Raw genomic sequence first — 26,431 nt, forward strand, 5'->3', positions numbered from 1 at the left:
ATTTTTTTTCGGATGAAAACTGTACTAATTGAACAAAAATCGAACGTGGTGTTCACGTACAGTACAAATTTTATAGCCTTCACATCCAGTTTTTGCCGTACGAATATCCGTAATCGGCTGTCAAAAGCACTATACTAACGCTCCGAAAATCGGCAGATCGTTCGTCGGACGCAATTTTACTTCTGATTTTCTTATAGTGTGTACGGGCCTTTAAGCTCCATTCACACTTGTACGACTGCAAAGTTGCATTGACTTTGGAGTGCAAGTGCAAAGTTCTTTCGTTTCCAAGCTTTTAGGCTCCATTCACTCCAAAGTCAATGCAACTTTGCAGTCGTACAACTTTGACACAACTTTGGATGGGTGCAACTTGGATACGACTTTGACCAGTGATAATGGATAACTGTTGCACACAAGTTGCATTGTATCAAATTCAAGTATGACTTTCATGCAACTTCTGAGGGTTTTTTTTTTTTTAAATCAGAAAAAACTTTTATTGAGAAATGGCATAGAACAGAAAAAACACTGTACAGAAGATATAAAAATCAGTGCAGATGTACATACAACCATAAAGGATCACAGAAGACAATGCTGTCCAGTGCAAAGAGCATAACCGCAAGGGAATAACAATGCCATGTCATATGCAGTATGAAAGAATAAAACTAAAAAAAAAAAAGAAAAAAAAAAAATTTATAACAACAAACCTAACATAGTGTGCTGCAATCGTCTCAACTGCCAACAATTCACCACCACCTACATAAGCAATTGGTTTAAGATGAGTTGAGGGGGAGCTACTCCAGGAGAGGCTAACCAGGAGCCCCATATGCTCTCGAATTTCAAAGGAGATTTCCTATGGTAATAGGTGCGTTTCTCTCGTGTCAAAATAGAATTAACAGAATGGATCCACTGCGCACCAGTGGGGGGGCTAGAAGACATCCACAATCTAGCAATAAGCTTCTTAGCCAAATACAACAGTCGAAGTAGAGCCACAAATATATGTGGATGATAAAGCGTCTCATCCAACCCCCCTAGTAGGCACACCAGCGGATCCAATTGAAGTTGAACCTGATATACGTCATTGATAGTGGATATTACAAATCGCCAGTAGCATTTCCAGAGCATGTGGATAAAATCACCGGTGTGCAGTTTACATTTATTTAGGACACAGGGGTGAAGAGCGTCTGCCCCATGCGTGAAGCTGTCTCGGGGTTCTATATATATGATGTAGCACAAACAAGTGGGACAATTTATGGCTAGCAGATACAGAAACCAGGGGGGCCGCCTCAAGGATTTGTTCCCATTTAATACTGTCAATGGGGCCAAGATCCCTTTCCCATTTAGCCCTACAGGGGAGCAGGGAATAGTCCTGGAGGGAGGCCAGGAGAGTGGTATATATTCTAGAGATAATACCCTTTTTCTCACTATCCCGAAAGATGGATTCTAAAAATGGAGATTCAATCAGCCGCAGAGGCGTATGACCCTGGCTCCGAAGTGCATGAGACAAACGTAAGTATTGGTAGCGGCAATTTCCAAGCTGCGGGTATTCCGCTTGCAGTTGGGCCAGAGGCTTAAAAATTACGGCCATACAGCTGGGAAAAATATTTAACCCCTGCCCGGACCCACCCAGGGAAGGCTCCCAATCTAGCAATCTCCCCGCATAGACGGTTATTCCACAGGGGGGTACGAGCGAAAAAGCCAGAGAGACCCAAGTTTAGTTTAACCGCCTTCCATAATCGAATAAAAAGATATGAAGTAGGGCAGTGTAGGGTTAGTTCAGGGAACCCCATCTCCATCAGAGAGAAGGAAGTAAAACCCAAGTCAGACAGCGCAAGCAAAGCCCGGGAGGGGTCCGCGCAGTCAGGGAGGTCCCATCCCGTGAAGTGTTGCAGCTGCGACGCAAAAAAATACATCTCTGTATGGGGGAGGGCTAGTCCATCCCTGTCCATAGGGTATTGCAGAATTTCAAGTTTCAGACGGGCCACATCACCCTTCCATATAAGTGCCTGAAACTGGGAGTCCACCCTATCAAACCAGTATTTAGGTATCCACATCGGGGAATTATGCAGAATATAGAGTAACTGAGGTGCCCATATAATTTCAATTAAATTCAACCGACCCGTAACCGTAAGAGGAAGCTTGCTCCAACTAGCACATTTAGCACGAAATCGAGTGAGCAGGGGTTTGAGATTCAAAGTGATATAATCTTTAGGGTTAGCGGATATCACGATGCCCAAGTACTTAAAAGTAGAGACCACCTGCAGCTGTGAGGCAACAGACGGCAGCGTCCCCGGGAGGGGGTCCAGGGGGAGCAGTATCGACTTGTCCCAATTAATGGCAAAGACAGAAAATGTACCAAATCTGGTGATAAGGGACATGACCTCCTGCAGAGAGCCTCCCAAGTCCCCAAGATACAGTAGAGCATCGTCTGCATAGAGGGAGAGTTTGTCCTCCCTATCACCACGGCAAAAGCCCACTATAGAGGGGGAGTTCCTAATCAGTATCGCAAGGCTCTATCGCTAGCGCAAACAGTAAAGGAGAGAGGGGGCAACCCTGTCTGGTACCCCGGTACAGAGAAAAAGGGTCAGAAAGAGATCCATTAATCCTAATACGCGCTTTAGGCCCAGTATAGAGCAATTGAACCCATGAAATGAATGCAGCACCGAGTCCGAACTGACGCAACACCACCCACAAGTACCGCCACCCGACACTGTCAAAAGCCTTGGCAGCGCCAAGCGAAAGAATAGCCCTGCCCCCCGGATTATCAACTGGGAGCTGAAGGTTTAAAAACAGCCTGCGAAGATTCAAAGAAGTCAACCTGGCAGGGATAAAAACCGACTGATCAACATGTTCCAACCTGGAGACAACCTTCGCCAATCTGTTAGCCAGCACTCTAGCCAACAGCTTGACATCCGTGTTAAGCAAGGAGATAGGCCTATATGAGTCCGGGAGCAATGGATCCTTTCCAGGTTTGGGGAGAACGACCATTATCGCCTCCCGCATAGAGTCTGGCAATTCTCCCACCCTGTGAGCCTCATTCAGGGTAGTCAGCAAGGCCAGAAGGAGGGTATCCCCGTAAGTTTTATATAACTCGGTAGGGAAGCCATCAGCCCCGGGCGACTTATTGTTTGCCATCTGGGAGACAGCCACAGACAGCTCCTCAACAGGTTTACCCAACTCCCGCCGCTAAGACCGCGAAATTTGAGGGAATTCACAATCGACCAGAAAGTCCTCCAGGTCTGACTCGGAAGGACAGACCCGAGAGGAATATAGGGCCCTAAAGTATTCAGAAAACACAGAGGCAACCTGGACAGGGTCCTGAGCCAGCGTGCCATCAGGAGCCTGAACCGCTGCAATGTGGGAGATACCCTGTTAAACCTTAGCAATAACAGCCAACAGATGACCAGTATTTTTTCCTTCATTAAAATAATGTTGCTGTATAAAAAAACATTTATTTTCCGCAGAATTAATAGAACTCTGTCTATATAGGGCCTGGGCCTCCAGCCAATGCCGTTCATTAACAGGTGTGGGGTCTGACACAAATGCCCGCTCTGCATCTCCCGCCCTAGCGAGAATCTGATTCTCCCAGTCCTTAGTCCTAGATTTAATCATTGAAATTTGAGTAATAAGGATCCCCCTAAGATGGGCCTTCAAGGCATCCCACACCACCAAGGGCGATGCAGAAGCCTAATTATGTAAGAGAAAATCCCGCAAGGCCGGCGAAATAGGGTCACTAGCAGGGAGGAGCGGGAGCCAGAAGGGGCTGACCTTTGACAGTCGGGGGCCTTCTGGTTGGAGACCTCCCCAGCCGAACCACGAGCGGGGAGTGATCTGAAATATTTCTAGGGGCATGAAGTACAGACTGAATCACCGAGCAAGCAGCAGCATTACCCAGACAAAAGTCAATGCTAGACAGACCATTATAGGCAGATGAGAAACAGGAGAAGCAGCGTGCTGTTTGTATTCTTACTCCTCCACACATTTTGCAAGCTCAGTTCGGCCAACAAATGGGAGAAGGGGGTAGGACCCGAGGCGCCCAGGGAGCCGGTCCCCGAGCGAAACCTGTCCAAGCCCCTGTCCAGCACATTATTGAAATCCCCCAGGACTATAACAGGTATAGCAGAGTAGGGACTCATAAATTGAGCCAAGGCCTGGAGCACCACTGGAGAGAAGGGCGGGGGCACATAGATGCAAGCCAGTATACATTGAAAATAAAATAGCTTACATAATAGAAAAATATATCTACCACGGTCATCAATTTTAGAAGACAGCAATTACAAGGGTGCAGTGTCAGAAATCAAAATACTGACCCCCCTAGAGTAGGCAAAATGGGTGGAGTGAAATTGGGTACCGTAATTATGACGGCGCTACAGAGGAAGAGTGGCAGGCTGCAGGGGAGTCTCCTGGAGACACACCACAGCAGGAGTATATCGTTTTAAAGTAGAAAACAGCGCCACCCATTTCACACTATCACCCAGTCCACGAACATTCCAGGAGACCACAGTACAGTGATTAGTCATGCTCGAGATAGATAATGGAAAACCAGGGGAAGCACCTCACACCATAATGGGGACTAGCCTGAGACAGAGCAAATGGGAAAACCATGGCATACGTATTAGGGGCAGACAGAGTCTCCCATAGAACCCAGGTGGAAAACCACAATAGCACAAAAAGCAACATGAGCAGCATGTAGGTGGTACAGGAAAAAGTGTTGGCATGTACAATGTCCACATATAGGTGTAAAACGGTTGGCAGCAGCAAAAAAAGAGCAAATAGAACAACAGCCAAGTACTCACAACAGGTGAGGTAGTCATCAAAAAAAACACTTGTGATAGCATTCAAAAATAGGATGCAGTCTGTAATCACAGAAAAATAGAAAAAAAGGGGAAAAAGGGGGTCAAACCCCATAGCAAGCGTCCACATAGGACAGAGCAATGAGGGGGCCCCAACGTCACAGCAAAACTGGATCTGAAGGAACTTACAGTACCGACAGTGCCGTTCAAAGTAAGAAGAACAACTGGAAACGTCACTTCACACCCTCCGCCATAAAAAAAAAAGGGGGAGAAATGGTGCAGAATTTTTTCAGGTAACTTGACGAGCACATACTTCCTCCCAGGGTATAGGGGACATAAAGGCAGTCCATTAAGCCGGTTCAACACGAGCCCGATCCAGGGTAGGTTCCACTCTCTCCAGCCAAGTAGATGCAGCAAGCGGTTATCAAAAAAGTGGGTTTCATGATTCGCCACCACCCTCAGGCGGGCTGGGTATAACAAATCATAGTTAACCGTGAACTTCCGCAAGCGTTTCTTGACATCAATAAATTTGGCCCTGCGGCGTTGCACCTCAGCGGAAAAATCCGGGTAAAAAGAAATGCGAGTATTATCCATCTTCATAAGGTCCCCTTTAGTGCGGGCAAGGAATAGACAGGCATCTCTATCCTTATAGTTAAGAAGCTTAAACAGAAACGGGCGTGGAGGCTCTCCAGGTCGCGGCGGCTTGGCAGGTACTCTATGGGCCCTTTCAATAGCAAACATATGAGTAAAGGCATCCCTGCCAAATGAGTTGAGGAGCCAGTTTTCCATAAAAGTGACTGGGTCTTTCCCCTCCGCCTTTTCATGTATGCCCACCGCCCTGATATTATTACGGCGGAGCTTGTTTTCCATGTCTTCCAGGCGAGAGGAATGTCCTGATGTGAGGAGTTGCATATGATGGACATCCCGCTGTAATGGCGCCATTTCATCCTCTACAGTGCCCAACCTGTCCTCAACAGCAGCCGTGCGGTCCCGCAACTTTTGCATATCCTGCCTCACTAGATTCACCTCCATTTTCACCCCCTTAAGCTCCGATGTAAGAGTAGTAATGGCCTTATTATTGGATGGGACAACCGCAAAGATATCCCGCAGAGTAGGTTCCGGGGTGTCCGCAACTACCACACCCCGGTCCGACTCAGGCCTAGTAGGGGGGGGCAGTACTCACTGTATCCCAGGAGGCATTGGAGGCTGCATCCACAGGCCAAGGGTCATCCATTCCCACCGACAGAGCGCCGGGATCCTCAGGGCCAGGGGGAGACTTATGTGGGGTCTCCTTAGAAGACGGTTTGCTGAAGAGCTTCATTGCGGCCTCCCTGGCGGAGCGGGGCGGTCCGGTGCCATCTTGTATTGCGGGGTCCGCAAGTAGTGGCGTATCTTTACCCCTCCGAGTCATCTCTCCAAGCCGGGAAACACAGCCAGCAGATAGGTGGAAGATACAGGAGATCGGGGAGGTAAGTAGAAACGATGGATGGTATCGGATTCTGCATGGAGCAGGATAAATGTCAGGATCAGTGGCGAAGAGAGCGCACAGCGCGTCCGTCTACATCAGCTGCAAGCCACGCCCCTCCACTTCTGAGGGTTTAAGATTGAAGTCTATGGCCCTCAAGTTGCATGAAAGTCGGACCAAAGTAGTGCATGAACTGCTTTGAAGTCGTCGCAACTTTAAGTCATGCATATATAAATGGGTGTCGCACAAGTGTGAATGGAGCCTAAATCATAACAGAGATAGCACATCATTAAAATGCTGGGTGTTGGAGGCGATTCATCCCAAACCCAGAAGAGATAATTTAGATCAAACTATTTTACAGAGGAAAAACCTGATGGATTTGGAAACTGGGGGCAGGTAATCCCCCAGACTTGAAAAACAGTTTGTCCTTTGTTCCTTTTCTTTTTTTTATCCTTTTTTAGTTTACGTTTGCTTTTGTATGTATATTTGAAGGTGTTTGGTCCTTAACATGTGTCTCTCCTGTATGTGAATGTAGATTGTTCATTTTTTGGCACCTTTATGGTGATGATATGATATTACTGACAAAAATGTATGATCTGACGCATACACAGTGATCTACCTCCATCTCTATATATATATATATATATATATACACACACACACATATGTATATGTAAACAAACAAGGCAATGGTTATGAGACTTAAAACTTAACATGGAGAAATCCATATATGATAAAACACTACATGTATAATAATGTTCATAAAATTCCGTAGTAAAATACACAGTTGGTCTGTAAATGAACAGATATATCTTGGCATCTCTGGAGCTCTACGTGCTTCATGGATCCTAGTAAGGTCCACTCATCAGGAGTTTGTTGCAACAAGGCGTCTATAAAAGGAGTAAAAATAATCTCATGTAAGATTTAGATGTAGAAAGGAGATGTAATGTATGGTACTTCACAAATAAAAGGGAGGATGTCAAACGAGTAGCCTTACTGCTTACATGTGGGCTCAAAGAGTGGGCCCAGCATCTGCGAGGGGAAGTGGAGGCGCTGAGACAGATGTCCATCCCAGGGCTGAGGCGGGAATAAACTGTCCAGGTCCAGCCAAAGGGGGAAGCAGCCACGGGGCGACCCAGGACATCAGATGCAGTACGTGAAGTGTGGAAACACATATAGACCGAACAATACTAAAAGAGAAGTGTGTATTAGGGTATATAACGTAATAAAATATTGGTAGTAAGTCTCAAAAATATGTTCAGTGGGTCCCAGAAAATGAACAATGTGAAAGGATGACTAGTAGAATAAACACCGGTGTACCACAAATTATTTTGTGTGGCTGGTGAGCAAGCTACATGGACACTTCGCTCAGGGGCTCTGTACAACGGCTGGGTTTACCAACGATTTCCAGAATTCTGAGGCACCCTTTTCTCCTCCAGCGAGTGCCCACTCTCCTGCACAACACCGCCGATATCCCTCCCAAGTGGAAAGAAGAGAGACACCCACAGAAATTGACAGCCTCTCTCTTTCAGCCAATAAAGAGGAACACGCAAGATGTTGCAGAGGCATCTTCTGTGAAAAACAGCTTGTAAAAGTCAAGGGAAGTAAAATTGGCCTTTTCCACCTGAATTCTGGGTTGGCCAGTGAATGGGGGGGGGGGGGGGGGGGAGTACGGGCGCTGTAGAAGTGGGGGGCTCCCAATCAAGGTTTGCCAGTGCATCAGGGTGGACACTATGGGCTCTACGAGCCTGTTCTTGAATCCTTGGTGGCTGCTGGACACTACTTGTGCTAGCCGCTGCACCAGATTGAACTGCACTTATGGGACTCGCCAAGTCACCAGGTGTTACTGCAGTGATGGTTTGACTACGAACAGGATGTACTAGGCCGCTGGTGCTTGCCAGTTCACCAGAAGGTTGAGCCACACTAGTACCGACACTCTGCTACATACGAGAACCCTGCGATTGTTGCACCTCAGAAACAGAAGAACGGGGTCGGGTACGCCTGACCTTAGCAGGGACCACTACTCCATCGTCAGAGCCATCTGTCAGGGAGCCGCTGCTCTCTACAGGTTCATATACTGAGCCTGATTCAGACAGTGAGGCTTCCCCATCGCTCTCATCTGTCACGCTCAGTATCCTGTAGGCCTCTTCACTAGTGTACCTCTGACTTGACATTTTGGACAATAAATTTACAGGTACCCAGTGTGACTCACAGGTAAAAAAGCACCTAGTTGTCAAGGACTGTTTGTATCGCTACAAAAAAAAACTGCTAGTGCTAGCAGAGATCAAACCTGACTCTGCTAACGCTGCGGTTTTGTATGTTGTGTTTTGGAAGTGACCGTAATCTATTGATTACTGCAATTGCTTGGATTGGGTGGGCAGGGTGAAGGGGCCAAACGCAGGTACTGGCAGATGTTGTGGCCGATCCTAATGCTTCACTTTGGGAACCCTAAACTATTGGGGATGCTAGTATAGTTCTGATCAGATCAAAGATATTGATCCTTTCAGACACTATACTAATAATGGAGGTGTTACTAGTATAGTGTGTGTCACTGGCAATCAATGGGTTAAATTATATTTCTCTATCGCTCATTGACAGACGTAGTCCTCGGTGATACAGCACCTTCGGGTTATGTTGCCTCCACAGGAGCAGGACTAGACAGGAAATAAAAATGCTCTGGCCACACCCCAGGGGCAGTCCCCGAGGGTATATCCTCTCTCTCTCCGCCACAGCAAATCAGTTTTTTTCTGTCTAGTCAGGAGTAAGGACCTAGATACCTTGCTGGGATCTTCGGTCCTGGCAAGATTTTTTTCTTAAAAAGATTTTTTAGACAGCTTTTTTCTCCAGTGTTCCTGTGAGATCTTCAAGCAAGAAAGCTGAACTGGGCGACGGGCTGGATGTTGAGATCCGGAGGTCACCCCAGTTCAGCCTACGAGCGCGTGCAGGCCATAGCTCCGCGCTGGGTCGGCCGCGACATAGTCCCACTGGGGGACTGACCCCGCGAGTTAAACGTCTCGCTGAAACGCCAAGGACCATGAGTCACGGCGTCCGTATTGGTCGACAGCCCTCCCGCCCCGGTGGAGAGGGGTACTGTCAGGAGTTGGTGCCCGCCTGGTTCCGGTATGGTGAGTAGTATGTTCCCCCTTTTCCCCTGACGGGTCTTGTGGTGAACGCGGGCCCCTCTCTGTATGGTAAGATAGAGTCCCCCTCTATCCTATAACATGGCACAGATCCCCCTACTTTGAGTGTGATTTTTTGTGCAAAAAGCCAGGAGGCTTGGTTTGGGAGCTAACAATCTAATTGTATACATGTTAAAAAGATTGTAATCAGTGGCAGTCTGGGAATCTTACTATGATAATAATAAAGTACCTACCAGTCAGAAGCCACGGACATGTAGACTGCCTTCCTAGTCAAATCTCCAGCTATAGCAGGCCTTCCGAACGGCCATGCGGTCCGCCAGGGCCGGTACCGCCAACCACGCCAAAATCCCCATGCAGAGAAGGTGTTGTGTGTTCTGCAGCACACCGCTATTCGGTACAGGCCGCCGCCATTTTTTTTTTTGCTGGATCGCACGAGCCGCCATTTTGGCGTAGCCTCGTGTCTCCAGCATGGGGGCGGCCATGTTTGAGGTGATCCAAACACCTGTTTTCACCGGTATTCAGGATATTAGATCGAGCATCGACTACCACTACCGGTGCGATTCTTCCCTTCCAACATTTAAGTACTACAGGGAACGGTAGTCACCGTTCCCTGAATAGATCTTTTCCTTTACCTTTTCCTAAGATTAGTCTCTATTCTCCACAGGAATCGGATCTGGTTGACCAGACAGACCAAGAAGCCTCTAGCCGGGTGACTTCGGTCCCTGAGGTTCAACCAGAAAAGATCACCCTTCCTGATAGGAATCAGGTATCTGATAAATGTGTGGGAACAGAAAACGACCAGACTTTCTCGGATGGTCGGGGCCAGATAGCTCTAGGGACTCCTGGTTCAGATCCAGTCAGCGCCAGTGGTCCTAGAAATTCTAGGCTGGCCTCGTCAAGCCGGCCTGGCCGACTTGGACATGCTAGTCGCAGACGTTCCGTGGGAACTTCGTCTCAGGGAATGTCTGTGGTCTCAAGGACCAATTTACCATTGTGCTTTACAGTCGCTGGTTTTAATGGCCTGGCCATTGAGACCCAAGTACTGAAGGACAGAGGGTTGTCTACTTCAGTCATTCCTACCCTTATTAAAGCAAGGAAAGCGACTTCCAGCAAGGTCTATTATCACACATGGAAGACTTATATTGCGTGGTGCGAATCTTTAGGATTTCCTCCACGTACCTATTCGGTGACTCGAATATTGGCTTTTTTGCAAAAAGGGGTTGAGCAGAAACTAGCCTTGAGCACCATCAAGGGTCAAGTTTCAGCATTAGCAATCTTCTTTCAGAAACCTTTAGCTACCAAGTCCTTGGTGCGGAATTTCATCCAGGGGGTGCGGCACCTGGCTCCACCAGTCCGCGCGCCCTTACCGCCCTGGGATCTTAATTTAGTTTTGTCGGTTCTACAGAAACCTCCCTTTGAAAACATCAGGGAGATTCCCTTGCTTACTTTATCCCAGAAGGTGGCCTTCTTGGTGGCTATCACTTCTGCTCGCAGGGTGTCAGAACTGGCTGCATTATCATGCCAGTCCCCATACCTAGTGATTCATAGGGATAAGGTAGTACTTCATCCTAAGCCATCCTTTCTTCCTAAGGTGGTTTCAGATTTTCATCTGAATGAAGATATTGTACTACCTTCCTTGTGTCCTCAGCCCAATCATCATCGGGAACATGCGTTGCATTCCTTGGATGTGGTTCGGGCAATCAGGGTATACCTGAAAGCTACGGAATCATTCCGTAAGACGGATTCACTTTTTGTGATCACGGATGGCCCCAGTAAGGGGTTGCCTGCATCTGCCGCGACCATTGCCAAATGGATTAGACAGACGGTGGTACAGGCTTATTCTATTAAGGGTCAGAGTCCTCCGTTCCCTGTTAGGGCGCACTCCACTCGAGCGCTCAGTACTTCCTGGGCTTTTCGCCATCAGGCGTCAGTGGTCCAGGTATGTAAGGCGGCCACCTGGTCGTCGGTACATACCTTTACAAAATTCTATAAAATTGATGTGATGGCATCGGCGGATGCCTCATTTGGCCGCAAGGTTTTGCAGGCCGCAATTTGAGGAGACCGGTGGTCTACCTCGAGGGTTTTTTTCTGTTTGAAAAATTTATTTTTGTTGAGTCTCATCATTAAGGATGAGCATTGTAAACTTCTAGTTGGCACCGGTTGGGCCTTCTAGATTGGGATTTGATTTCCATTTTCCCACCCCTCATTTGTGATACTGCTCTGGGACTTCCCGAAGGTGCTGTATCACCGAGGACTACGTCTGTCAATGAGCGATAGAGAAAAATTGATTTTTGTAAAATCTTACCGTAAAATCCTTTTCTCTTAGCTCATTGACAGACGTAGTCCCCGCCCCTCTGTTTTTGAGTTGGGTTGGGTTAAATTCTCTAAGCACTGCTTTTGTGACATAACTGATTTGCTGTGGCGGAGAGAGAGAGGATATACCCTCGGGGACTGCCCCTGGGGTGTGGCCAGAGCATTTTTATTTCCTGTCTAGTCCTGCTCCTGTGGAGGCAACATAACCCGAAGGTGCTGTATCACCGAGGACTACGTCTGTCAATGAGCTAAGAGAAAAGGATTTTACGGTAAGATTTTACAAAAATCCATTTTTCTGAATATGTGGCGAGGATCTGACAGTGTCCTGGATTGACGCCAACTAGCGTAATGCTAACTGATGTCCCCTGTGACACTAATATAGTGATCATAAAAAGATCTGTACACTATAAAAGTGACACTGTGACAGGGCAATGAAGGGGTTAGCCAGGTGTGATCAGGGGGTTAAATCTTTATTGGGGGGATGGTGGGTACCTAAACTGATTTGGGACAGAAATTAATGGTCGCTAACGCTAAATGAAGTCACAAGGCGCACTATTACAGTAATCAGCAAAAAAGCTATATACTGTATATAGTGTGCACTGTGACAGGGAGTGAAAGGGTTAACTGGGGGTAATCAGGGGGTTAAATGTGCCTATCTGAGGTGGTGTACTCACAGTTAGATGCTCTCTCCTCTCAAGCTGGAACAGTTAAAGGGCTCCACGAGGGGAGAGAGCAGCATTTCCTGTGCCTGTTTACACAAAACACAGGCACATGACGGTCTGACATTGGTCAGAACCGATCACCAGGACCAGGTTCTGTACCGAATCAGACCATCGCGGGGACGGAGGGCGCCCTCCCGAGCAACCGAAACCGATGCAGCCCTACGTTGGTTCGCGCAGAAGGGGCTGCCTGTCGCAGGTTAACTGTGCACATTGAAGTCCTTACCCAATCCTATGCACTTTACTTTCCCTACTGTATTAACAATTTACCCACTTTTCTTGTACTTTAGTGGAAGAACTGGTACAGCCTGTGTTTTAAATATATATTTTGTAAACCTTAAATAACTTTCAATAATAATTTATTGAAGATAGAAAAACAAAATTATGTTTGATCTTTTCCAACTCTTCTACAGTATGTAGACGGCAACAGTATGTCAGTCCCATGCAGGATCAATTTCTAATATTTTTTTTCTCTTAATGCTGTTTACATGAAAGTGGGCACACAACCTATTCATTAGAAAGCTAAGTTATTCTTATCTAAAGCAAAATTTTTTTGCTAAATTAGATTTACAATGTGTAATTTTTCCATTCAAGTTGGGAATTTATTAGAAGATAAGTGTCATTTATTCAGACTAATTCACACAGACACTTTTTTTAAAATTCTGGAACAAAGTAATAGGAGAAGAAAAGTGAAAGTCGGCCACATACATGAAATTTATGGCATTTTTGACAATGTAAGTATAATAGTGTGCCAATTATTAATCAGCAGTCTAAAGGGAAGCATTTCAGCTGGTATATACCTGTATGTTGTGTCAAACCCAATAAAGGTTAATCATCCCTAAGACAGCCAAACACAGACACATAAATCCCACAGGAAGCAATTCATCTTCTTCACTGCTGACCTTCTCACCTTAGCCTTACTGATGAAAGCATCACACTGCTTTGAAATCTGCTATTTCCTCTGTTTATAATAATTTTGAAAAATGATTATCTCTTAAGTTTGGCTAATGAGCATACATGTGTAGTATATGTTTAGATGCATACAATTGTTCGGTTTGTAGGGGTGTGTACTGTTGGGTCTGCATTTGGTACAATAGATGTGTAACTAGATGCTACAAAGGACATTTTTATTATCTTTTACATTTAATAACTACGGAAAGAGAAAACAAATGTACTGGCACACATACACACATACAGTGCCTTGCGAAAGTATTCGGCCCCCTTGAACTTTGCGACCTTTTGCCACATTTCAGGCTTCAAACAAAGATATAAAACTGTAATTTTTTGTGAAGAAACAACAACAAGTGGGACACGATCATGAAGTGGAACAAAATTTATTGGACTTTGTTAACAAATAAAAAACTGAAAAATTGGGCATGCAAAATTATTCAGCCCCTTTACTTTCAGTGCAGCAAACTCTCTCCAGAAGTTCAGTGAGGATCTCTGAATCATCCAATGTTGACCTAAATGACTAATGATTATAAATAGAATCCACCTGTGTGTAATCAAGTCTCCGTATAAATGCACCTGCACTGTGATAGTCTCAGAGGTCGGTTTAAAGTGCAGAGAGCATCATGAAGAACAAGGAACACACCAGGCAGGTCCGAGATACTGTTGTGGAGAAGTTTAAAGCCGGATTTGGATACAAAAAGATTTCCCAAGCTTTAAACATCCCAAGGAGCACTGTGCAAGCGATAATATTGAAATTGAAGGAGTATCAGACCACTGCAAATCTACGAAGACCTGGCCGTCCCTCTAAACTTTTAGCTCATACAAGGAGAAGACTAATCAGAGATGCAGCCAAGAGGCCCATGATCACTCTGGATGAACTGCAGAGATCTACAGCTGAGGTGGGAGACTGTCCATAGGACAAAAATCAGTCGTATACTGCACAAATCTTGCCTTTTATGGAAGAGTGGCAAGAAGAAAGCCATTTCTTAAAGATATCCTTAAAAAGTGTCGTTTAAAGTTTGCCACAAGCCACCTGGGAAACACACCAAACATGTGGAAGAAGGTGCTCTGGTCAGATGAAACCAAAATCAAACTTTTTGGCAACAATGCAAAACATTATGTTCGGCGTAAAAGCAACACAGCTCATCACCCTGAACACACCATCCCCACTCTCATACATGGTGGTGGCAGCATCATGATTTGGGCCTGCTTTTCTTCAGCAGGGACAGTGAAGATGGATAAAATTGATGGGAAGATGGATGGAGCCAAATACAGGACCATTCTGGAAGAAAACCTGATGGAGTCTGCAAAACACCTGAGACTGGGACGGAAATTTGTCTTCCAACAAGACAATGATCCAAAACATAAAGCAAAATCTACAATGGAATGGTTCACAAATAAACATATCCAGGTGTTAGAATGGCCAAGTCCAAGTCCAGACCTGAATCCAATCGAGAATCTGTGGAAAGAACTGAAAACTGCTGTTCACAAACGCTCTCCATCCAACCTCACTGAGCTCAAGCTGTTTTGCAAGGAGGAATGGGCAAAAATTCCAGTCTCTCGATGTGCAAAACTGATAGAGACATACCCTGAACGACTTACAGCTGTAATCGCAACAAAAGGTGGCGCTACAAAGTATTAACTTAAGGGGGCTGAATAATTTTGCACGCCCAATTTTTCAGTTTTTTATTTGTTAAAAATGTTTGAAATATCCAATAAATTTCGTTCTACTTCAGGATTGTGTCCCACTTGTTGATTCTTCACAAAAAATTACAGTTTTATATCTTTATGTTTGAAGCCTGAAATGTGGCAAAAGGTCGAAAAATTCAAGGGGGCCGAATACTTTCGCAAGGCACTGTAGGTATATCAATAAATATGTGTACACAAAATTGTACAGGGGAAATTATAATTGTGGCCAGAGTCTTCTCAGCACTTTCAAGTGGTATTAAAATGGCAGACAATTATTGGGTCAGTGTGTTTAAGTCATAAAGTTGATACTTTTATCAGCTCTTCCAGAGCCAAGCAATCAATGGGAATTAATACCTAAATGTATTAATGATTTTATAAATGACATGGTCTGGTCAAAAAGAGTCCAAAAATTCCTAAACCCTCTGATGATTCAGATAGTAGCTGTAAAATCTCCAAATTGCACCAAAGGGGATAGAATTAATTCTTGATTCATAAAAGCAATTGGATGCTCTCTGAAACAGAATTGTACAATGCTCTTTCATAAAAGAACTTAAAGATATATCCAGCACATTTAGTTATCCTTAAGCTGAGCTATAGCCAGATTAAACACAAATGCAGATCTGTATCCATTATTACATCATTAAATGCATTCTCCTAAATAGGAGTATACAGTCAGGTCCATAAATATTAGGAAATCTACACAGTTCTAATCTTTTTGGCTCTATACACCACCACAATGGATTTGAAATGAAACAAACAAGATGTGCTTTAACACTGACTTTCAGCTTTAATTTGAGGTCATTTACATCCAAATCAGGTGAACGGTGTAGGAATGACAACAGTTTGTATATGTGCCTCCCACTTTTTAAGGGACCAAAAGTAATGGGACAGATTAACAATCATAAATCCAACTTTCACTTTTTAATACTTGGTTGCAAATCCTTTGCAGTCCATTACAGCCTGAAGTCTGGAATGCATAGACATCACCAGACGCTGTGTTTAATCCCTGGTGATGCTCTGCCAGGCCTCTACTGCAACTGTCTTTAGTTCCTGCTTGTTCTTGGGGCATTTTCCCTTCAGTTTTTTCTTCAGCAAGGGAAATGCACGCTCAATCGGATTCAGGTCAGGAGTGACTTGGCCATTGCATAACATTCCACTTCTTTCCCTTAAAAAACTCTTTGGTTGCTTTCGCAGTATGCTTCAGGTCATTGTCCATCTGCACTGTGAAGCGCCGTTCAATGATTTCTGAAGCATTTGGCTGAATATGAGCAGATAATATTGTCCAAATCACTTCAGAATTCATCCTGCTGCTTTTGTCAGCAGTCACATCATCAATAAATACAAGAGAACCAGTTCCATTGGCAGTCATACATGCCCAGGCCATGACACTACCACCAACATGCTTCACTGATGAGGAGGTATGCTTTGGATCATGAGCAGTTCCTTTCCTTCTCCATACTCTTCTCTTCCCATCACTCTGGTACAAGTTGATCTTGGTCTCATCTGTCCATAGGATGTTGTTCCAGAACTGTGAACGCTTTTTTAGATGTTGTTTTGTAAACTCTAATCTGGCCTTCGTGTTATCAATTGTCACCAATGGTTTACATCTTGTGGTGAACCCTCTGTATTCACTCTGGTGAAGTCTTCTCTTGATTGTTGACTTTGACACACATACACCTACCTCCTGGAGAGTGTTCTTGATCTGGCCTTGACTGGCCGTCTGTTGTGAAGGGTGTTTTCTTCACCAGGGAAAGAGTTCTTTGGTCATCCACCACAGTTGTCTTTTGGTGTTGCTGAGCTCCCTGGTGCATTCTCTCTTTTTAAGGATGTTCCAAACAGTTGATTTGGCCACACCTAATGTTTTTGCTATCTCTCTGATGGGTTTGTTTTGTTTTTTCAGCCTAATGATGGCTTGCTTCACTGATCGTGACAGCTCTTTGGATCTCATATTGAGAGTTGACAGAAACAGATTCTAAATGCAAATAGCGCACTTGAAAGTAACTCTGGACCTTTTATCTGCTCCTTGTAAATGGGATAATGATGGAATAACACACACCTGGCCATTGAACAGCTGAGCAGCCAATTCTCTAATTACTTTTGGTCCCTTAAAAAGTGGGAGGCACATATACAAACTGTTGTAATTCCTACACCTTTCACTTGATTTGAATGTAAATACCCTCAAATTAAATCTGAAAGTCTGCAGTTAAAGCACATCTTGGTTGTTTCATTTCAAATCCATTGTGGTGGTGTATAGAGCCAGAAAGATTAGAATTGTGTCGATGTCCCAATATTTATGGACCTGACTGTAATTACCTGATTTTGGTATCAGCCTCTTGCAATACCCTATGCAGCAGAGCTTAGAACAGGGTGGGATAAATGGCATAGGGAGACAGTCAGTTGTGTTGCAGTTTCAGGCTAGTTTAACATTTATTCATAGTAAATTAATGTTAATAAATATATTTGTTATCAGGTAGCCTGTTATGCAGTAGTCTACGTAGATTTATACAGGTGAACATTATCCTCTGCCCAGTCACTGATATAAGCCCTAGAGTTTCTGCTGTTCAGTTGCTCTTTATAGTGCTGGAGGGATAAAATGTGCAAATTGTTCGGTACATATAGCTCTCAGGAGCACGCTTCCTAAGTGAAAATTCAAAGACATAAAAGTAGAAATTACAAGACAGCAAACTGTCTTCATATCATGCTTCTAATGTGTGTATGTGTTTGTAACCTTAAAGCCAGCTAGCCTATTAAAACTGTTGAAAATAGGTAACAATATTAATGAAATCATTGTCTGGTGTCTCAAATGGTGTTAGACTCTCTGAGAATAGTAAACTGTGAGAGATTTGCAAAAAACAGAGCCCTTGGGATTCACTGCAGATTGCCATCCAATTTAGTCTGCAAACAGGCCAAGTGTAGAAAAAGGTACAATGACTGAGCCAACCCAGCGTAGGATGAAAGAAGTGCTAGAAAGTATTTGATAGGCACCCCCCTACAGGCCAATATTTTTGAATGAAATTCAAACCAGTTAAATGAGCGGTGCCCTCACTATTCAGTTCTATGGAGAGTTTCTACTCCATGAGAAGATTAGGTCACACATGAATATTATTTACTATTGCACACAACCAATGCCATTTTAACATCCTTACTCTGCAATTGACAGCAGTTCACACTTTCAGTTTTGTAACTAGACAATTAAAACACCTGTCCAGAGTTTATAGCAAGGGGTTTGGATATAGATTAGAACAGGGTGTTTTTATAATTCTCAACATAGTCAATCAACTTATTGACCTATTTAACAAACACTAGATTAAGGTTGCCCACATGGGTATAAATGCTGGGGAATGTTAAATTGGAGGGCGTCACCTGGATAAGTGCCAAAAAAAAGAAATGAACAGCTATAGGTATTGTTGAAGAATGTTGTCAACTCTCAAAAGGTCAGACATGTTAGACTTCAATATAATTTGTTTAACCCCTTAAACAAAAAAAATGTATTTATAAATGATTGGGCAGTGCATTTCTCTTAGTGATAAGCATACAAAGTAAGTTAAGCCTGTGTCATATATAACCATTAAAGCAACATATTCCCAATTGCTCAGTCAGCTTTAGGATTACCTTTCTATTATTTTGTTGCAGGAACTAAAACAGGATATCTCCAGCTTTCGTTATGAGGTGCTTGATCTTTTGGGAAACAGGAAACCACCCAGGAGAAGCTATTCCACCAGCAGTACAGAGGTATCACAGAAGGAAGAAGGGACAGAAGAGAGACCCAAATCAAAGAGTGTTTCTTTTCATGTAGCCAACAAGAAAAAGGATTTTAATGTCTCAGCCCTTATTAAAACTATGTCTGGGGTTGAAATCGTGGATAATGCACCCAAAAGCAATGGCATTAGCAAGCGTTCCTTCATTCGTAACGGAAACAAGCTCCAAAGGCTTTCAAGTTCCAAAAAGGAATCTTTTAAAAGACTGGGCTTACTTTTCTCTAAAATGAATGGACATATGCCAACACCACCAACTGAACCAGTATATTCTATTTCTGATGGACTTATTCAACCTCACTGCATGTGGCAGGACACAAAATGTAGCGAGCAAGAGCCAGAGTGCTCTAGAAGTGAAATTAACCTCAATGAGGTGAGTCAAGATGGGAGTATTGGTGGTCAGAGTCATGATCATTCTCCTATTTGTTCCAACTCCCTACACTGTGCTTCCGACCTCTGCTCTTCTAATACCAAGCTAATAGACTCGACGGAGGATGTGTTTGACTCATGGGGCGAAGCATGTGACCTGCTCATGAACAAGTGGAAAGAGGGACAGGAGGAGCAACAGGTCACAACAAGACTATAAAATAATTATTTAGAACTGCTGTATTATTTAGCAAAATATAGATTTGTAACAATTTCCTTTTACATAAGGTAGGAAACCCTTCCTGTTCACATAGATGAGTGTGGACGTTCATTAACAGCGATCTATTTTGCAATATTTTTTTACCATGTTTGTTTGCTTTTTATATCAAGGCTTACTAAACTGTCTAAGCTTTCATGCTAATCTTTTCAGCATCAGCAAGGCTTTCTGACTATAGAAGAACATTTAGGGGAATGCATGTGCAGGTAACACTTTCTGCACTTGCATCCTAAAAGTTTGTCCACTGATACACTCCCCCTGCTGTTTCCCAGAAAAAAATTTCTTCTAAAATATTGTTATGGATTTTTGTATTTCAATTTCCACCAGCATGTGGGATTTTGACCTTTTTGCACAAAAACTATATATCGGGATAGATATAGATAATCTGTGCATATCTTTTAGCATTTCATCACCTTCCTGCACTTTTTATTTTAACTGGACAACCGCTATAAAGTAAGCATTAACTCTACACTATGGTCATATGGCATTTTCATGCATTCTGTGATAGTATTTATACAATAAAAACATACTGCAACTAATTATGCACAGTTAAGTGGGAAGATTCCTAACCGCATTAAAACAAAGGAGAAATAGTTTTTTCATGTAAAGTGCAAGTCCATCTGAACTAACAACTTAGATGGCTGACATTTCTTTGTCTTATGAAATTCATAAATATACGGGGAGACATATCATCTTCATAGCAGCACTCATGCTGGGAAAGAAAAGAAGTAGCACTAGGAGTTAAGAGTCCTGATGACAGAGAGCCCTCACCAGTCAGTTCTTGCTCTTTCAATGTTTAGTTACAGGCTTAAGTTAGGAAGGTTAGCTAGCTGTATTGCTTAACTGCAGTAATGAAAAGTCTCATCACTAGGCTGTCTTTGCAGGATTGTGTAAATCTCAGGACTGGAAGGACAAAAATGCAAAACGTTTTGTAGGTAAACGGTTTCTATATATGTATTTTACTGTCTGGAGTGCAGATTTAATATTGTGATCATACTGAGTGATGTGGCCAAGCTCTCTCTCCAAGATTGCTCATGTAGATATGATGCCAAGGTTTTCTTCAAGATAAGTTTTCAATCTGGCACAGTCTTACACAGACCATTAGGCTGGGTTCACACTGGATTGGGAAGCGGCCCACAGCAGGCGGTCCAGTGCATCCCCTTTTACCATTTCAGGTCCAAATTCGGTCCGAATTTGTGGCTGAATTCAGGCCTAAAACTGACTGGAAGAAGCATGCGAATTTCCTGCAAACTGTTCTGCAGCTGTCCCGGAGCTGTGTGAACCGGCTCCACTGGGAGCCGATCACAGGATCCTGAAATGCGAATTGGATGCAGGGAAACCCACATCCAATTGGCACCAGTGTGAACCCAGCCTTATAGTGAATATGGGTCCTGTCATTTATTAAGAAACTATCAATAACAAATATGCATACAAGTTTCAAAGTAGCACTAGATTTGAAGAATTTGATATTTTTGTGGAGAATTTTCAGACGCATATAGCTGGCAACAGCAGTTAGTGTCTACACAGTATGAAACAAATAATTTTTATAAACATTTAAAACAAATGTAGAATTAGGTGAAATATTGCATTCTCCAGTCAAACTCCAGGAAATATTTACCTATATGTTTGTGAATGTCATGGATAACTTATTTTATATAAGGCAACTTGCTTTTAAAAGCAGACAGTTAAATGTTTATTTTTGCAATTTGAAGATCTCAAAAACTATGGTATCATTTGTAAAATTTCTGCCAATTTACAAAAGATATTTGAAATCTTAATTTAACACGTAGCTGTGTTCAATTTGAATACCCAATCATGTGCAGATGAAATAAACAGGAATTGGTTTTACACATGATTGGATAATTGAAGGGACTCTTCACTCAATTTATTTCTCAATTTTTTTTGTAAATCAATTATCTCGTAATATCACATAAGCCTAAGTAAGGTATTTGTATTCTTGATCTAAATTATGTAAAGCTCAGGGGCAGGCACAGAATATTAAAAATAGTTGTTTTTTTTTTTTATCCAAATGTATTATCTACATATATAGTAGAATTACTAAAAATGAATTTTAAAATATAATATTTATTCTTTATATTCTATATGGATATGTACTGCTGTACATTTGCACATAGTCTTAAAAAATCTTTCTCCAATCAAACACCTACTAGTAAAAAGTATGTGAACTAAAAACTAATAAATAACACCTTAAACCGTGGAGGGGGAGGGTGGTTTTGTGCATATTTCTTTATGCTAAATAAATATAGTATTCACTATAAACATATTAGTATTATTTATATATATTTAATTATCTCAGGAATGTATCAGAAGATAAGGAAAGATAAGCACCATTTGAGAAAATTAAGCTTAATTTAATTTTGAAGTATTACATAGACGCTGTTTGTAGTGATGGCAGCAGGATACAACATTTTTCAGTACCTAAAAGGGGTTTTCAGTTTTTAAAGTTTGTTTATTTGCTTCCCCAGGGAAAGAATTTAGATCAAACTGGTTTAAGCAAAGTAAAGTTAAAGGTTTTGCTTATAGTTACAATTAGATCCCCTACAAAGTCATGTGAACTGCAGATACTCCACTATTATCCCAGAAAATCATTTTTTTTGGATGAAAAATTACACCATCAGTTTATTTTTACTGATCTGGCGGCAGCAGGCATTTAAGTGCCTGTGTGTATAGGCTCATTAAAAACAATGGGCTGCATTTGGATCAGTGTGATTGCCTAAAACATGGTGTTTTTAGGCTCCTGTGCACAAGAGGCCAGTTGACTTTTTCTGAGATTTAATGGGCAAGGATGGCTTTTGAGATTTAAAGTGCCAGTCGAGTCCTAACAACACTAGCATGATTGGGCAGTGTCCACTATCTAGTGGAGCATCTACATTAGGAAACTACCATCTACTGAAGATTTACATTGAGAAACTGCTGCATAGCAAGAGATACATTTTAAAGCAAAGATAGAAAACATGTTTCCTTGTCTGTTCCAGCTATTTGGTACAGTTTAGGAAAAATAAAATAAATCTATAAGCAGAAATAATAGTACTCCATTCAGATACATTAGTGATTGTCATAGTAGTCTATAGGAATGATCTACTAAATAGGTTGTTCACTTTGCATTTAGCAAATAGGCTGTTCACTTTGCAAGGAAATTTTCACTAAATGGGAATGTGGAAAAGTTCACTTTGCAAAAAATACTTCAATGTTGAAGGAAAAAATAAATTAAAAATGTATTTATAAATACACATACATACATATAGGTTTACTTGGACATGACCTCATTCACAAAGGTAAGTGAAAATTCCCTTGCAAAGTGATCATACTTGCCTTTAGTAAATCATCTCCAATTGTGGCTGGAAGGCTTACCTTGTTAAATTCAACTTCTGAAAATCTATATATCCACATTCTTGAGCTTTACAGGCCAGGAAAAAACCTCAAACAGTTCAACCTAAACCAGATAATGCATACTTACATACATACGCATTGTGTAAAGCTCATTATAATTTTAGGTTGCTCTTCCTCGTATTCTTCTTATCCTGGTAAGCAGAGCTTCTGAGTTTGAATATGTTGGCTTTCAGATAGACTGCATCCTGTAAACAAAGTATGCATAGAATAGTAGCATTTTGTACAACACTTGTGAATATATAAGGTTTTGAAACATTATTTGCATGAAATGCCAATCTGTTACAATCCATATCTTTTGCAGAAGAAATTGTTTTTCTCTTAACAATGTTAATTACATGTTAAACAAATTTACTGACCCAGAAGGGACATTTCTCAGGGTGACTGAGCCTTTGCCAAAATAAGATGCAGATTTAACTAATTCAATAAATGCACCATTATTTTTAAGATAATGTTCTTTGTTTTCATTTTGGACATGTACACCAGCAGTAATGCCAAAGAATAAAAATACAGGGCATATACAATATTAGAGCATACAAATCATGAAATGACATCACTTTAATCAGGGGTCTCCAAACTTTATAAACAAAGGGCCAGTTTACGGTCATTCAGACTTTAGGGGGCTGGACTATGCCCAGTAGGAGTAAACAATGCCCCATGTTGGGTATTAGGGGAGGAATAGTGCCCATTTGTTGGCATCAGTGGAAGGAATTATGTCCCATTGTTGGTGCCAATGTGAGGAATAGTGCCCAATTATAGGTGTCAGTGGCAGGAATTATTCTATATTATTGGTGTCCATGCCAGAAATAATGCCTCAAGGCCCAGATAAAGGCAAGCAAAGGGCTGCATCCAGCCCCAGGCCACAGTTTGGAGACCACTGACCTAAATCATCATTGTATTGTCAGGTAAATACATGCAGATTTCTAGAATTTGCACTTTACTAACTGACCAATGAGCAGATGTAAACTTTATCCTTCGGCTCAAAAAACTCAAAATTCTGAACTTTAAAGGAAACCTTTTATTGGCGATCATATAGGCTGCTCCCATGAACTTCATCCTGAGAATCCCAATTACCTAGCTGATATACTGATGCTTTTCCTTCAATAGCCTCTGAGTTACTGATTCAAAGTCATTATATAGGTAAGAAAAATCTGACTTTATTTGCTAAATGCTTGGTCTGGGTCTGTGACTCAAATGTTGAAGCCATAATCAGGCAAGTTAGGTAACTAGCATTTTCCAAATAAGCCAAACAATGACAACCCCCATATTACTTTTTACTGGAAAATGGCACCTATAAATTATGATAATGCAGAAGCTGTAACACTTTTGCGAAAATAATGATTGTGACTGTTACCTAAGAGAATGGAGTGTTAGGAGAGACAGGGGAGATTAATGAAAAACATCCACCTATGCTAGTCAATCTTTTTGGTTTTTCACTAAAACTAAAGAGTATTTTCTGTCCCACTTTCCTAAAGACGAAAGTTCACCAGCAACATGGGATGCTATCTCTATAGCAAAAGGGCTACATGTGTGCTCCTTGCCACGTTCATAATAGCCCATATGCCCTTCAGGCTAATGTTAAAAATATCAGGCTTCCAGGGAAATGGGTTATACTCCGAAAACATCAGGTAGTACTGATAGACACTGGGCTCTCCTGTATCTCATGGGTCAGCTAGATGTGAAAGTAAAGCAAGATATTATGTATGGGAATGGGAAGGTAAAGAGATATGCAAGAAAGTTCCTGTTCCTGGATTTTTAATCTGTTTACTACAGCAGCAGTTACAAAATTGTATTAAACTTATTCTGAATTGGTTAGGCTACTCTCTCAGATTCAATTTAATCATTGTCAAAAGGCCTGGAGTGAGATTTTTTTTTTTACCTAAAGTCACAGCAACATTGTCCCAATTACTGCATATATCATCAATGGGTTATGGATCCAAATATAGGTAAGCTGCATATGGCCTCTACATTCACGCATCTCTTCCTGATCTGCAATCAGACCAGTAGTATTCCATTTTAGCTCCAATAAGTTTCTCTCATAGTATGAGTGGGGAAAAACAAAGTTGAACGTGGTAAAAATGTTATAAAGCAGGCCATTTTGTTTTTGTAGTGGTTTGTGAATGAATTAACATTACCTGTTGTAAGAATGGAATGCTAATTACATGTAGCATATTTTGTCTACACCACCAGAAAGATAAAAAATATCCGATGTCAAGTCCAGCTGTATGTTTTTCCTACTGTATTGTGCTGCATAGTTAGTCTGCCCCGAACTATCAGTGCATCTGCAGAGCTGTATCACTTGATTCACCAAGTAATATTTAAGACTAAAATGTCTCACAATATAAAATTTTCTGCATAGGCATTAACACACCGACACAGCCTAAATTAGCGCTGTTTCAGCCCAAAGGGATCCTCAGAAATTTTAAAAAGATGTATAGGGTATAAAAAAAAAAAGATGTATGGGGTATATAAAAAAAAAACAAAAACAAAGAAACATACTCACATCTATGTCGCAGCATTACTGTAAATGCTGCAGCTGTTCCACGTCAGCTCTAAGACTGAGCGATCACATGACCGCTGATCACCCAGTTCTCATCTGCTCAGAGTGGTGACTGTCAGTCACCGCTCTCTGCTCTGCCCCTCCAGCACACACGGAGAGCCAGAGCCAGCTGTCAGACAGCTAAGTGGGCCCTGACAATATGACCTGGAGCGGCTCTGTAACCTCAGCTGATAGTGGGCAATAGCCTGCTATAAGCTGACTCAGGGGTCACAGGAGTGCACTTTTGTTCTCCTGTAACCCAAAGAGAAGCATGGCCAAAAAAGCTTTGTGATACTTCTCTTCTAACAAGTTATTTATAGACATGTCCACTTCTGATGTTTTAGAAATACCAAATTTAAAGGTCTTTTAAGAGCCAATTTTATAGAGCATTCTGTTTGCTAGAGCTCTAATGTGTCAAAGAAAATGTTATTCACACTCAGCATTGCATTGTTATACAAGCATCGGTTTCCTTCAAACAAGGAAATACAAGTATAAAAACATGCATCAAGCGGGTAATTTCAGTTTCACAATTAAAAAGTAACAGCATACAGTACAGTTCTGTGTAGCAAAAGAATTTTCGGCTTTATCATGCGATCACATATACAAACTGAGATCTCACTTCTGAGAGGTGTAAGAAAACATTCACTTTATCCGGTTCACAGCAATACTAGTGAGTTATAAACATTACAACACCTGAGAGCACGAGTGTGCCACAGCATTCAGAAGTACAATTCCTGTGCATATAAATAATGAAATGCAGCTGCTGACGTTCAAATTAAAATTAGAAGATGACAAGCAATTACAAGGTTGAGGTAATTTGAATTTAGCAGTTTTATAGCATATGATAAAATATTACTTGTTTTTTTTCTTTTAAGCTGTGAAGGACAATATAAAGATGTTCAACACATTTTGGGTTTCTGAGGTGCAGTAATAACACAGCACTTAAAGCGATACGCAAGGATCCTTGAGTATTTAAAGCTGTACTCCAGAAAAGAGCAGCTTACAAGCATTGAGCAGAAAAA

General features: G+C 42.2%; 1 protein-coding gene across 1 annotated transcript in view; it reads left to right on the forward strand.

The window, feature by feature from the left end:
- TRPC5 (transient receptor potential cation channel subfamily C member 5) overlaps positions 1–20,038 on the forward strand; it is a 516,224-nt gene extending 496,186 nt beyond the window's left edge. Inside the window, exon 11 of the mRNA XM_082263564.1 lies at positions 18,698–20,038. Coding sequence (XP_082119690.1) covers positions 18,698–19,405 — 708 coding nt within the window. The 3' untranslated portion in view covers positions 19,406–20,038. The remainder of the gene's footprint in view (positions 1–18,697) is intronic.
- Positions 20,039–26,431: the final 6,393 nt, after the last annotated feature.

The sequence above is a fragment of the Pelophylax lessonae genome (assembly GCF_965119305.1).
Source record: "Pelophylax lessonae genome assembly, chromosome: 7".
In the NCBI taxonomy this organism is placed as follows: domain Eukaryota; kingdom Metazoa; phylum Chordata; class Amphibia; order Anura; family Ranidae; genus Pelophylax; species Pelophylax lessonae.